The 15492-nt window shown below is 37.4% G+C and overlaps 2 protein-coding genes across 3 annotated transcripts in view; one reads left to right on the top strand and one right to left on the bottom strand.

Annotated features, from left to right (window-relative positions):
* Gro (TLE family member transcriptional corepressor groucho) overlaps window positions 1-15492 on the top strand; it is a 175049-nt gene that overhangs the window by 78886 nt on the left and 80671 nt on the right. The gene's annotated exons all lie outside the window — the stretch shown is intronic.
* Window positions 3366-11686, bottom strand: LOC143422387 (integrator complex subunit 3-like). Of its 2 annotated transcripts, none has more exons than XM_076892972.1 (10): window positions 11099-11686; window positions 10064-10662; window positions 9193-9754; window positions 8910-9105; window positions 8061-8226; window positions 7411-7956; window positions 7241-7334; window positions 6786-7153; window positions 6108-6684; window positions 3366-5771 (listed from the first exon to the last, which is right to left on the bottom strand). In XM_076892972.1, exons 1-10 carry the CDS (start codon window positions 11171-11173, stop codon window positions 5697-5699), a joined length of 3258 nt encoding a protein of 1085 aa, XP_076749087.1. In that variant the 5' UTR covers window positions 11174-11686; the 3' UTR covers window positions 3366-5696. The 2 variants fall into 2 exon arrangements, with proteins under 2 accessions (XP_076749087.1, XP_076749088.1); XM_076892973.1 differs by having other exon boundaries at window positions 8061-8199; window positions 11099-11685.

Below are 15492 nucleotides of genomic sequence, written 5' to 3'. Positions count from 1 at the left end.
GTATCGTGATGCCTGCCTAATAGAATCTTCGAGCATGCATTTCAGCTGTAGGCCAGCCATGGACCTATAGTTTTCTGTCGGTTACCATATAATGTTTTACGCTGGTAGCGATATGTTGACATCAACAATAACAACAACAACAACAACAAGAGAAGCAAACGAAAGATAATAATGTACATCGAATTATTTCTCGCGCGTAAGTTGTTCGTTTCCGTTGGAACGCCACTAGTCGCGAAAAGATTCGGTCGTTCGTGTGCTCGCGTATCGATTGTCGAAAACAGCGGCTGATAAATTCACCAAGTCATCCGAAAGGTATTAAGTAACGATCAGTCCGCTGTTTCAACTTGAAGAATGAAAGTAGACGCGAAACTTACACCGTGGGAGCAGTGTTGTGTATCGTCGACATGTCGATCGGTTGTCGCTATTAATTAATTTTAAATATATCCGAGAAAAATAGTTGACTTTCCCATTCAAGAGAATTTGCGTATACGTAATTGTCCGTGCTCTTCTCAGCGAATAATTGCACTCCTGCGTAAGTAGTTACAGGGTTAATTACAACTTGCTTGAAGTCAACGAATGTATGCGTATTAAGATCGAATTGTTTGTTACGAGCACAAGAGACGTGTTCGGATCGTGTGTTTCCACTCTGTAGGAATTTTCGACTAATTTGTCCGCGTGCTGTGTAAATCAGAAAATTATTCGTCTCGAAGCAACAATTTAACTTGCGATTTTTATTTGCGTTCGCGCGTGAACAAAAAAAAAAAAAAAAGATATGGAACTAACTACATTCTTAATGGAAATTTGAAAATGTGCGCATCTGCACTGCGCTGTACGTGACCAAACGCCTTCACAAGTGTGTTGAAACACAATGTCGCGTCACGTTCCTCGTGTTCACAAGTCGTTCGACCATAAGATATATGAATTACTTCGCTGTACGGTTCTTGTGTTTCAAAAGTAGGCGAACCTCGAGGTCCACTCTTCATTGTACACACTTGGTATGCATACGTTTAAATGGTGAGTAATTGTATCGACCGTATAATTAGCGATGTAAAACTGCACAATGCTGCTCGAGCGTATTGGTACAACATCGAATGATACATTATCGAGGTCTTTTCTAATATTCCATTCTAAATACTTTTTATTTAAACGGCCGTATATTTTGTTGAAATTTATCGAACGACGTCCACGTAGCTACGAACGGAAATAAAGTTGCATTAGCCTTCCGCTAACGAGTACAGCGTGTCTATCGCGTCTATTGGGCTCATTTCTGTTATCGACAAGCACACTGTTATTGCGCGTACCAATTCGAACTTCCGCGTGACCGTGCGTGTGTCCACGTGTGTGAATGATGAACGGAATCCCTGTACAAAATCCTTGTGCATCCTCGTCGGCAATTGTGATCGATTACACGAGCCTGATTGTGTCGTACGACAGCTCGACGTTTAAATACGCATACAACTATGTATAGTACAATCATATGCACAAAACGAGACGAAACTATTTCTCTACTTCGAATAGATTATCGATCCTGTAGACGAAGCTGGAGCCGAATCAGTGAATTTTTAGAGACGACCATCCGTAGAGGGCAACAAGTGTCGGCTTCGAACGGTATGGTCGATCTTGTGGGAATCGGTAGCACGCGAGAAGCACACGCGCAATCGAAACATTTAAATCATTCCTATAAGAAATGATCACACGAGAAAGAGGATTATCTTTTGGTCGACTTATTATCGCCTCTCGAATGAAATCTGAGCTAAACGGTAGCCCCGAGAGAATTGGAACAACGTTCTGTTTCAGTTTTTACGCAAACGATTTAACTGGATTGATAGCGCGTTAATGAAGTCTCGTGGCTAAATTTAATTAGCGATAAAAAGAAGTAACAGAGTACAGGTAAAAGGTATGTCGATCTTATGCGATCATGACCATTAACGCAATCCGATATGCGTGAATACCGCTTGTAAAACATAGCTGAGAAAGATTGTTCGATCAAGTTTCACCTATTTTTGTTAAAATTTATCGATTAAGTAAGTGTTATTAAAACCATTGGCAGTAAAACATATGTACACTATGAATCACACCTGAAACAAAGTTAAAATCGGTTTAACAAAAGTACATTGTGTGTTCGACTATGTGGCGAGCCATTAGGTTGATATTTAAAAAGAATCGCGTTTCTTCGTCGAGGGGAATGTACGTGTGCGCGTGTGTACGTAAACGATAGTATGTAACTGTGCCATCTTACCTGCAATATACCGCAATATACTGCAATATAAACGATGAACGATGATTTTGTAACCGCAGTACACGCAAGCACACGTACATACGCAACATGTGAAAGGGAAATGTTCGAATGAGAGGATGTACACAGAACCCCATATGGACGTATACATGTATAGCGGAAAGTACGTGTCAAGTAAAAGTGACGCATCTTTAAAGTGTTTTTTCGAAGAATAAAGGTCTATTCCATTTTTCTCCTCTCTAGCTGTAGTAATATACGAGAATCGAATACAAATACTATACTTTTATTTATTGTCTCGCGACAAGACAGTTTCTCTTTATCCTCTGAGTGTGATAAGCAAACAAACAAGCAAACAAACAAACAAAAAAATTGAAAAATGAAATAAATTCGTTTTCGTCACGAAAGCCCACGCTGTGAATAATTCTGTAGCTCTTTGGTGTATCGGTGGTAGTAAAATTACGTTACGCCACCAGCACGTATTACGGTGCCAAATTGGATAAAGTAATGCGTGATTAGTAAATAGCAAATAATAGAAGAAATTACGGGTGTTTCCATTAAATGCTGTTTACGGTGCTATTGCATTTTAACCGTACATATTCAGTATTAGCCTTAATAAGTTGCCACGAGCAGTTATAATTTATTTAGTTGCGTGTGGAGTATGGTAACGTAAATAGTGTTTTACTATTAGTCGTGCAATTTTAATTGGACGCGTTTAATTGCACGATTTGTGGTCGTTAGTGTACCATAACAGGATTCAACTTTACGATACATCCCATTATTTTTGTTTAATTTGTCACTATGTCGGTAAAAAATTGTACATATATTACAAACAAGTTTTAAACTTTTGTTAACATCGATTTGTTTCTTGTACAATTTGCGCGCAGTTACCATTTGTTTTGTGATCATTTCACATTCGCGTTACGTATACACATATCTAGAGAAAAAAAAACAAAAAAAAAGAATGAGGAAGAAAATATTTTACAGCAACCTTGCGAATTAATTGTTCGTTTCATTGCAAAAAGAAAAAGAAAAAAGAGTTAAAGGGAGAATCAAGAGAAAGAGGAAGCAAACGATAGGAATCACAGGTTTACTTCCGGTAATCTTTCGATGTATTTACATTTACGTGTAGTCTGTGTGTACAAGATCGTTAAAAACATTAAATGTTTATGCTCGCGTTATGATAATATATTCATGTATTTACATGTGTATCCGTGTGTACAAGATCGTTAAAAACATTAAATGTTTACAGGTCTATTTTTCGTATTGCCCCGCGCATCGTTAATTTCGCGTTATTTTTTTTTTTAATCTGTGTTCTCTATGTTTGTCTCTCTCTCTCTCTCTCTCTCTCTCTCTCTCTCTCTTTCTTTCCCTTTCTTGCGTACACTTTCACTCATTTTTTTTCGTGCATATTGTACGATCTCTCCTCTCTCTCTCACTCTTTCCCTCTTTTTCGCAAAGAATCATCGTCGATTTTAAATATTTTCTCACATAACGCCGCAGTTTATGTACAAGTAGAAAAAACTTAATAACAATATATCGACTATCACACCTTATACACCATTACAAATGGTTGGTACGTACATTATGCGCGTGTGTAACTGAAGAAACATTCGCATCAGCTGAAATGCCTGATTTTGCAATACTTTGTTAATTATTTCTTCTGTTCGATACAATTGCTTGTAGATTATTTTCTTTCGGTAAAATCAGGTTCGTATCAGAATTACAAACACTGTTTATGAACAAAAATTTCGTTAAAGTTCTCGAGATAATAATTCTTTACACGCACACATTTGTATAAGTCGAACACATACACAAACATTCATACATGCGCAAGCACAAGTTCCATTCTCTCTCTTTCTCTTTCTCTCTCTCTCTCTCTCTTCCCTCCTGCCCCTCATTCTGGTATGTACAAACTAGAAAATACGCAACACAGCTACTTATATGTGTACAAGTAACCGATTTTACAGGAAATGTACAGATGTGAACGATGATAATTCTCGCTTAGGTTCTCTTAAGACTTAAGTGTACACGACGCCTGGTTCTATACTCGTTGGAAGGTGTCTCTAATCGACGATTAAATCAAAGAATGAGTAAATTTAGTGTACAAAAATACGAAGACAACTCTGTAGTCTTTCGAAATTTTAAACCAACGTCTAAACAAATTGCATACATGCGTAGGGTCTTCTATGATAAGAAATACTATTCTTGTGAATCTAAATACATCGTATATATTACGATTAAAGAAAAAAACTAATAGTACCGTCTCCATTTTCTTCTCTTTTTACCAACATCATATAAATTCAAGTCCACCCAAGCGTTTATAATAACCTAGAAGAATTTACTATTTTCAGAAAGGAAAGTTTTCGAGAAATACAGACAACCTTCCACCGTGCAAAATGTAAAAATTTCTTGCGTCTTGAGAATGATTATGCTCACTAAGCGCAGACGTAAAATACATTTGGTCGTAAAACTGTACGCTTCGTGCCGGATACGAGGTATTATTGATAAATCCTTGTTCTCCCGCAGAAGGTCCTTAATCCTAATAAAAAGCTATCAACGATTCGTACAAATTGCGTTCACAGTTTATGGCAACAAAAGTAACCATTTTCTTCTTTTTCCTTTGTTAACTATTTTGTGAAACGCTCGAGTCTTATCAATAATTATCGCATAATGAAAAAAAAAGGAGGGAAATTAATTTGGACAATAGGGTCAATTATACTAGTCGCAAAATTAATAAACAAATTATTGGTAAAACTAAGCACAATCGTGCCTGCATTCTTTGATGTCAACCACTAAATTTAACGTGGCTAACGGATTTTCTTCATTTCTCTCGCATCCCCTTAGAGATAAAGTGATCACGGAAAATGATATTTCGTGTCGCTTTATCGCCCGCAATGTTGCCAGATTCAATTTTCAACTCTTAAATTCTTGCCTTTGTATATATTTAAGAGTACATATCAAAATAATTTAATTTATGACTAGTTTTGCCTCTCGGTAACTTGATCTGACAGACGAATGATAGAATTCATTCTTATACCCCCGAAAACAGAATTCAGATTAATCGATCTGCCACGACGATAGTCGATCTGTCATATGTATTTACCTAGAAAAGCTGTAACCAGTATTTATAAATTTTTCTTCTCGTTAAATATCACATACATTCTAGATATACTTTTCCATTAGAATGCATCCCGTTCGATATAATTAATGAAATTAATCGGAAACAGAGAATCTGGCAACGTTGTTTTTCTTTAATGTACAGTGTTTGCGAAATATATGTGTGCAAGATCATTTGTTTATCGTTATTGTTTCGCATTCACTCCCGACGTATATACTATATTTACAAGTCGCGCTAAATAGATCTATTACGTATACTATATTATCTTACTATTCTTAAGGCTAATTTAGCTTGCTGCACACACGTGACGTGGTCCATGTGACATCTGAAGACACTGGGTGGTCAGTCGCTGTCGGAGGCCACTAGATTAATTTTTTTTCTCTTTTTCGCTTGTTTTACATTTACTATTTCCTCTTCCTGTATTACAAAAAAATGATTCAGTTTAATTAGTGAAGAATATTGCGAAACTTTTACAATTTACTTAATTTGTCACTATTGATGTTTTTATAGATAGCTACGTATTGTTCTTCCGAAAGAGTTATCCTAACGGATACTATAACCCACGCAATTTACTGCAAGGATTAACCTCTTCATACTCGAAATGCCAGTTGCAATGACATGAATATTTATAAATATTATAAATCAATAAATTGATGTATATATTAACGATAGAAGCCTCAATAGTGGCAGCTATGCGATATGGACCAGTGGAAACTCCGAGTTATTTTATACGTAAGATATTATTGTATTTACCTCGCTGCTGGATGTATAATCGACATGATACCGGGGAAGCGGCCTTTTGGAACTAGACCTTTCCCTCGTGTTAGCACCAGTTTTTCTATGACCCCCTTTACCACCAGCACCTCCGCCACCTCCAGCCGATGCCGCTGCATGTTTCCGCGCCGAGCTTGTTGGCGGAGGCGGAGGAGGCTCATTTTCTTCGTTAACTTCCGCGAGAGCGAATAGATCCCCGTAACTTTTCCTCAAGGAATCAGTGATGGCCGCTTGCGCTTGTTGCAGAGCTCTTTGCATTCCTTCGGAATGATAAAGCTGCAGTTCAGCGGACGACGCGCAATGTTGTCGTAGCTGATCCAAATGGCCAAGAACTTGTTCACCAGTAGGCAGGCCAGATTGTTGATTGTGCTTAGTGGCTGACCGTTTCCGTTTGTTCGGACTCGTAGCGGGATAACGAGTGCTCAAAAGGTTCGCAAGTAACTCGCCCAATTTCTCTTCGTAATCGCGGCACCAATAACGTAACGCGGCTACAACGAACATGTCTCCATCCACAGTCTGTCGTGCGAGCAATTGTCGCAGAAGTTCTAACGTTGGCCTGTTGAACGTTAATAATTGATTTAAAAAAAAATCCCAAAAGATTGTGCGACAAACGGTTGACTTGTAATTGTAACCTTGTTTAATGTGTGATTTACTTACTTTTCTTGTTTAAGCATGAACAGTATCGATGTCAATGCTTCCGCGTGATCACGAAATTGCAATTTTGGTAAAACAGGCAGTACATAATCGATTGGGAAATCGTGGGCAAAAATAAGTTGCCAAAAACAGTACTGTTCGAAGGTTTCCCAATTTAAACTGGCCGTCAACAATGACGTGAACGACTCCTTTTTTAACATTTTCAAGTGTCCTTGCATTATTTGACATACCAATTCTTGCAATTGGCACGCGTCAACGGTGGATACTACCAAATGCAATAACTGAACGTTGCCGAGTGTCACATTTTGAAATTCCATGTATACGTCAGGCACAAGATAACATAGCATAAATATGTTGTCCTCGTGGCAGAGCTGTACATAAAAGTTATATACTCGGTGTAGATACATGGAACATGAACGTAGAAATTGCGTGTATGTCGTTCAATCTGGAAGACTTACCTTCAAATCAGATACTAAACACGCATCTAATTTTTTTTCTCGATGCGCACAAAAATCTTTGTACACCGACGCTTTAACATCATTCATCACATTACTGCAACAATAACGTTTGATAGTATATTAAACAGCATTCACATGATTCACGTAATTTTCAACATACAATTACGAACCTTGGTTCGCCCTCCCGTTTTTCCTCTTCCCTACCCCAGACTTTCAAGAAATAAAGTAACAGGTAACCTATCCTTGGTTGAACATTCTGTAATTCTGCAAGTACTCGTGCTAAAAGTTTCCGCCTATTGTCCTCTTCTTTACACAACTGAAACTGATTTCGAAACATAACAAACAACGGCGTACTTATACTATCAGTCAAGGCTTCTTCATTCAAATTATCTGTTGGAAATATTTGGGATGTTATTTGTGAGGATAAGATAGTTGATATGCAAGAAGCCAATGCTGGTATAGTTTCCGCGTCTATTTCATCTTCTACAACCATTTGTACTATCCTTTCCATCGTTTGACACCTCACTTCATTGTCTGTTTCACTGTGCAAACTTTCTACGGCTGTCCTTAACTCTTCCGGTTCTAAAATTAAATTTAACTGAGACGTGATCTCTTCTTTCTTCACCACACAATTTGCGTTTTTCTGTTCATTTTTTAACTTCACGGTTGCTAATGGAACATCCTCTTCGTCTTCTTCTTCGACCTTAGTCGCTATCCTGTAACATTACGTGTGTATCTTAATAATATAATTACATTCTTGGACTAGCAATTAAAGTATTATAAAAAATTGGAGGGCTCTAAGTACCGAGGTAATACTTACCTTAATGGCATTTCTTCTTCTTCGTCGCTAAAAGCCGGTTCTTGATCTTGATTCACATGATTATTTTCAACTGGTGCGTTTGCTGTGTTTTCCAGTATAGCTCCTGGTGTAAGATCCTTATTAAGTTCTTCCATTTTACCTGAATATACAGGAACCTTATTTCCTGCTTAAAAAGATCATGCGAAAACCAAAGTTAGTAAGCAATGAATGATGTGCTGTAAGCTTTTAAAGGAAAGTGAATGATAAAATTTGTTAAAAGATGACATTGAAAGCATGAGTTTTGTTAAAAACCATAATACATAATCCCAAAATTAATATATAGTAAGCGTCCTGTTATTATTATTTATTTTTTATATCTACATTTGATTGCATAATACCATGCTGTTTTTTAAAGCACGCGAAGGCTCGCAAACATTGCAATTAACGCGTGAGTGAACAAAATATTTCGTGTAAAAAGCAATGGAAGAGGCAATTCCTTATTGGCTTCGCCCAACCCCGAACGAAGCTCGAGCTTCTTGGGGTGCGCGAATACGGTTTCGTCAATAGGGATCCTGCTGTGTACCGAATTTTATGATCGCACAAAATGTAAATGTATACGTGAAATGATACAAAGCATTAATTTCGATACCCAATGTGTGTGTATCTAAGCTTGTATACAAGGAAAATCCAGCAAGTCTACTAATATTCTATAACTGTTCTTATAAAAAATAAATATCTTTTCTTTTAATAATTTTTTACGAAGATTTCCTTTGTACACTTACGATATGTGCGCCAGTAAGTTATATTCAATGGTCTGATTTGTAATAATCCATAATAAATTAAACATGCAAAATTGTATAATAATGTTACCAGGATCCGCATTAGGTGGTAAACAGAATTCTTTGAACGTTTCTCTTATTTTGCTCCTCAGTTCGCGGTCTAACTTGGGACTGTCGAACAATGGATAAAGACTTGGCAAAACCCGCTTTTCCAAGATTTGTCGTAACGATGAAAAGATTCCATTTCTCACTTTTTCCGTTAAAGGTGGATAGAAATTTGGTATTATCTGCGAACGAAAATTACATTATTAAGTGACTTTAATCGTTAATCTAGAATTGTATATTAAGGCGCGAAAATTCGTACATCTGCTTACCCTGCATAAAAAGTCTAATAATGTGGCAGTGACTGGAGGATGGGATCTCATAGAATTGTGCATGACAAGAATCGCAGGTTCAATATTCATAATATTATCTTTCTCGGGCTCGAAAAATAACCAATCGTAAAATAAAGCCAATTTAGCATTGCTAGCGGCCACGGTTGATGTGCAAGTTGTGAATAACCATCCTATTACTGCCCATCGCGGTATAATATCTGAACACAACAATTCGTTCGTCGGGTGAATAACACCAACGATAAATCTTATAAGATCACATCTCAACGATTGCGATTCTGGTGTAGCCAGGTACTGCCTTTGAAACCAGTCTTGGTATCGTTTATGATTACCGAAACGCACTTGACTGGTTAAAAATACTAATTTTCTTTCCATGTCCGGTGTTAGCCTGGATTGTAGAAACCTTCTAGAAGTTCTGGTTTGCAAAAGTTGGAGGACACCACTGAAATTTGGGCAAAGGGACTTTGGATTGAGAAGTATGTCTTTCCAAAGCGCTTCAAATTCGGATATTCGCGCGACATTCTGTAATAACCGTACCAAATCCCTGTAAACATAAAGCATTAGCGTGTTTAACTTTTTACTTGGTATTTACCATAAATCAAACTATTAACACTCGCGTAGCCGTATTGTACGCGAAAATCCAGATCTACATTCCATTGAATACTTATTTTTGGCAGCAGCCTTTATGTGCTCAACTGTTGATTTGTTATTATAATATTATATTTTCATTCGCAATACAAGTTTATGAATGAATATATAGTACTAGAAAATAAGCCAAAATTCAGATTCTTTAATATTCTACATTATCGACCGCGAAACTGTTAATAAAGAAGGAAACCTCTGAAACATTTACCTTCCAATAACCAAGCAATCGACCATACGTTCTCTTATTAAGGACACGGTGAAGGTAACTTCTTTTTGACGTAAACCAGATAAATGAGGCGCATTATGGTCTTCTATTAGTCGCAAATAGGTATAAACAATAGATGCTACTAAAAAAGGAAATTTATCCAGCCAAGATCGATTCTCTTGAAAAATGTCTAAAAGTGCATCTACTAAGAATAAGTTCCTTGGCGAAATATCTCCACCAGCTGCATGCCTTAATAAACTTAAACAAAGGTTATCCACACTAGCTACACTGGTCCTTATCATTTCCCTCAATAACCATAACAACTGACTTTTGGTCACATCGTTCAGTCGCAGATATCTTTCGAGTACTAATTGATTAAGGTGTCCTAACACAATCGCAAGACCGTCTCGTGTAATTAACGTCAAGTCTCTGTAACTTTTCGCAGCACTTTGTGGATCTGTCAGAATTACCACTAACAATCCCAACGAAACCTCTTCGTGCGTCTTGTCTTTGCACACAGCATTGTTCAACGTATCGTGGGCTTCCTTTTCTGACAGTCCTGCAGTCAGGTTTTGAAGCACTGTATGACATCTTTCGAATTTCTGAAACCATGAAAACAAAGATTACAACATTCTGTAACAATAAAACACGCCCCCGGCAAACAAAAATCGAACGAACCGCAAAATGTGCAAACCATACAATCTACATTTAAAGTCCTGTGCTTTACACTAACAGGTTGTGAAATGGAAAACATTTTCGCATCATTACTCAAATAACCGTAGTTCCAGCATCGGAGCTAAGAGATTCTCTAACGTCTACGAGCATCGCGTAACTCTAGCGAAAGACAACCGAGTACCATCCATCAGCAACGGACAGAAATGAGTTTTATAATTATGCAAATGATTCGAATATTGCCGCTAAGACGCGTGGTTCGACGTGTGGCGCCGCGCGGTCAGCGACGTGCGCGACCGTCGCAACAATGGCGGAACCCCTAGTACCCGATACGTATCCAGTGACTATTTCAAATATTTATGTTACCTCTTCCAGGTCGTCCTTATTCTCTATGCAACTCGTGCTAAGTAGCCGGGACGCGGGAGTTTTCGTCTGTTCCATAGCTGCTGACTGGCCCGCGGCCGTCCCGTGAAACGTTATTCCAGGCCCTGTCGAGCCCTCAGCCCTCAGCCCTGTGCCCCTGGCCGCTTGTGCTCGCCTCCGTGCATCGTGATCGTCTCACTGCCTGTTCGTTCTCTATCTCTCTCTCCTTTCCCCACTCTTCGTCTCTCGCGCGGTCTCTTCACTCTGTTTATTCCTTACCACGGACCTCCCCGACTCCCTGAACTGTTCCGATGCGATTGCGCATTGATACATGCGCCTCGTCGCTTCTCGGCCTCGGCTCGTGACGTGATCGCTCCCCACCGTTATTACCAATCACCGTATCAACCAATCGGTACCCACCAACCCGTACACACTGATGGACATTGGTGGGGATACCGTAGAAAAGTAGTGCGGCTCGCAGGAACGTATTCATTAAGGGCGCGTACCGAGAGGACGGTCACCTCCAAGTGTCTCTGAACCTTTCGACGAGTGTGCCCGCTGTGACAAACTTCCTGCAAAAGGGTTCACTCTTCCCGCGTTTAAACGGTTCTTTTCAGGTACCACACGATCCTATATCGATTAGTTTTTTTTTTCACCGTGGACACTGTAGAATCGCGTACACGCACGTACTCGTGAAACTCTTTTAGAAATACTTCGCCACGCAAAATCCGCGAATGTTTATTGCTATCTAAATAGTTAGGAACGTGTAATATATATACACGGTAACCGCTGTACGCCCTGATAGTATCACGATCGTTTAAAGTATACTGATAGGTCGTTAATTTCTCGAGTATACAATTAAAGTATTCCAGCAAACTGTTGCATATAGTTGAGAGTCTTCATTTAAAAGTAAGATTTGAAAGAAAAAAGTTAGATGCACTTACTTACAGGCAATCGGTGCGATCTTGGAATCTAACGAGCGAGTTGAATAAAATATAACGTGTTATTAAAATGAAACCGGTAATGAAAATGTCATTGTGACTTATGAGAAGTGAGAATGGTACCACGAGGTCATCAGCATCTTAACTTTAAGTTACGTTGAACTTTACAGAAATAACTCTATCATTGGATGTAGCGATGCAAACGGTACAATTCTGAAAATTATACTTTACACATAGTCGTAAGTAAGTGTTATTTAAAAATTCACACGTTCGAAGAAATAAATGCGAACAGCTTCTCGCGAAGAAGTACTCGAAATATTCTGAAAATTGTGAACACCGGGGTTCATAAATCTACCACATCGTTTACTATATAAATACGAACCTGGGATCCTAAATCGCGCATGCGCGTCTACTGTACGCACGAAGAGACGAGTCGACTAATCGTATTGGGTGCCCCGGCCACGCTTCCCGCTTTTCGTTTCCTCGTGTTACTTGGTGAACATCTTTGCGTTCTTTCCCGAATTTCTGTCACTTTGTGGTCGAAGTCTTCACACGAACACCCTGGGACTTGCGCATTTGTTGTAATCGTATATACCAAACGTTCCATGAGGTATAGAGAATTGCTGCACATCGATACACTTGTGTAACGTCAACCTAACCCCCAATAAGTGCGGGAGCCACGGACCTGGCATTCCATTACGATGTATAAGGCTTTCCTTCAGGTACCCGTGGTGCTAAAACCCCGTTTTCCTTTCTCTTTCTTGTTCTAATACTCACTGCATAATCATTTTCGTTTCCTATCGCATTACTTTACGTTACTTGGTTATACCTCGGCTCGAGGTCATCTCTGGGTGATCAAGTTTCTCCGTACAGATGTTGAAACATCGTCGGTTAAACTTCATATGTATTAATAAACGAAATAGAAAATGCCCGTGTTGTTTGATTTTTATTACGATAATTAATTAAGTTGCGGAACAACATATGCTAATTCGTTGCGTGAGGTTCCAGTAAAAGCTAATTTACGAATACAGCTACTATCAATGTTTTAACGTTTTAATACAATTGTATGTACGATAAGTTTTAATACTGAAAAATACTTCCGTCCAAGTCATATTCACATATATTTCGAGTACATTAGGTTTAATGCTTCGTATTTTTACGTCGTTGCTGCTAAATTGCTAAACGAAAAGAAATGGTTGACAATCCGAGAGTATTGCATATCGTGAACTTTGGAATATTTTAGTTACAAAAAATGCAATCTTTTAAATATCGAAGCAGTGGACGATGCATACCCTTCAGAGGTTTTCAGTGAAATGACCAGCTTGTACCTTCTATGATGCTTACCTACTTGTAAACGTCAATGAACGCATGCGTATAAAAGAGTACCATGAATAGTCTCTCATCAGGATCGTATAAAATGGTGACAGAAAAGAGGGGATTGCATGTATCCAAAAATGTAGTAAAATAATTTATTTCACTTTCACTGTATAAGTAATAGCCCGATAACCAGAAACTGCTTGTTGCGAATAAGGAAATGGTTTCAGACACGGTTAGAAGTAAAGAAACCAATTAGACCTTTTAATAAATAGAAGAATATAATTATATTTTGCATTTATTGATTTTTAATGCAGCACTAAAAAGAAAAAAGAAAAGTGATCTCCTCGACGTTTACTGTTTTTCAAAAACATTTTTCCGAAAAAATCAACAGATTATCCAGTCAGGAAAACTTTGATCTGTCTAATTAACTTCCTTGCGCTGATCTATCGCGTCGTTAGATTACTTCTTGTAATCACGTATAAACACGTGTAAACTCATACATCAGAGAAAAGATGACGTGTACTGTAATAGTTTGGGACGTGACGTTCATGCTATTTAATGGAAGTATCTTATGCGTTCATTTTTATTGGGTAATTAATTGGGAATCATAGGCCACAATATCGTAAACAATTTGAAAAACTGTATGCTTAGCAAGTAACAGCTTGTACATTTGAATTTACGCTTAACAAGCTCTCAGTGATCCGCGGATAACTGACTTTCGAGCACCTGGCGCTTAGCCAATGCGGTTGAGAAAAAACGTGTTATCGCTAACATCTTTCATTAAGACGAATACATTTTAGTATCCCCTTAAATTGCGTATAAAACTATACCAGCGTACTATCATTTAACATTTTAGGAGTTGGAAATTCAAACGTAATTTTTTTACGTTGCTGTTAAATATCTATACACGAATATGTGTATATATTTATTACACGATATAAAAATTTCATTTTTTTTTCAGTATTTTTTTTTGTTTTTTACAATGGAACAAATATAAATTCTGTCAACAATTTCATGAGTTTGATTTACACGAAAATGCGTGTAAAGCGTATACATCTGAATGAACAATAATATTGCATCAACAATTTTAGTCACTGTGTAAAATATCGTTAACAATTAGTTGGAGAGATTCGGTCATGCATTTGCCAGGATATTGATTCAATAGAATAATTTACATCGGTATTGATATGATAATTCGTCGTATAACGGGTTATAAATGGAAGGAAATTGTATATATGAATGTCGATATAATATATATGTATATATCGATGTCTATCGAACGAAATACAATATATCGCAGTTAAATAAAAAAACATTGATTACTTCGCATCGGAATTGCCTCGGGAAACGTACCGAGGAAATAAATTCGTGTACATTGTAACTGTTCGAATTATACGTTTTCACTTATGACACGAGTGACACTGCATAAATAATTTGGAATGATAAACGAGATAGTGATTAATTTTTAAAGAGTTATAGTGTAATATAATTGTTGCATAGTGGCAGCCTAATTTGCGGAAAATGTCGAAGCTCTAAGGAGTTTTAAAGAGTAATGGAATTTATTCAAGTAAATCTTATAGAATCATTAAATGAAGTATAGTTGTTTCCATATCTCACTATTAAATAGTCAAACTTTCCTATCTGTATATGTATTGTTTTATTATGCTTTCATAAAGGTGTATTTAAATTTACTAAGAAATATTGATGCAGTGATGTATTTGTATTGAGAAGTTTTGTACAACTCTAGCAGTGTATTCAGACTTCTAAATTTATTCAAGCCAGTAAAGATAAATATAGTTGTCTGAAAAGTGTATACTTGGAAAATGGAAAATCCTTGATTATGTCATAACTCATGCACATTCATACTTGCAATAGCAGCATGGTATGTAATCTATATAAAGTTTAAATTTAAGATGTTTTATTGAATATATGTATGAGTATATTTATCCATTAAGAAATTTTGGACATTTGACAAGGAATTTAATAGCTTTTGTAACTTGATTATGTTTGATTAAAATTTGTTTATGTTTATTGCATGGAGTAAGTATTGCAAGAAGTTGAATTGTGGAAGAGGGTGGATAAAAATAATATTCCAATTTTACTATGCGTTTACATAGAAATATAAATGCAGTAAATAAT

Source organism: Xylocopa sonorina, chromosome 3, assembly GCF_050948175.1.
Source record: "Xylocopa sonorina isolate GNS202 chromosome 3, iyXylSono1_principal, whole genome shotgun sequence".
Classification (NCBI taxonomy): domain Eukaryota; kingdom Metazoa; phylum Arthropoda; class Insecta; order Hymenoptera; family Apidae; genus Xylocopa; species Xylocopa sonorina.
This window is presented reverse-complemented; position numbering and strand designations above follow the sequence as displayed.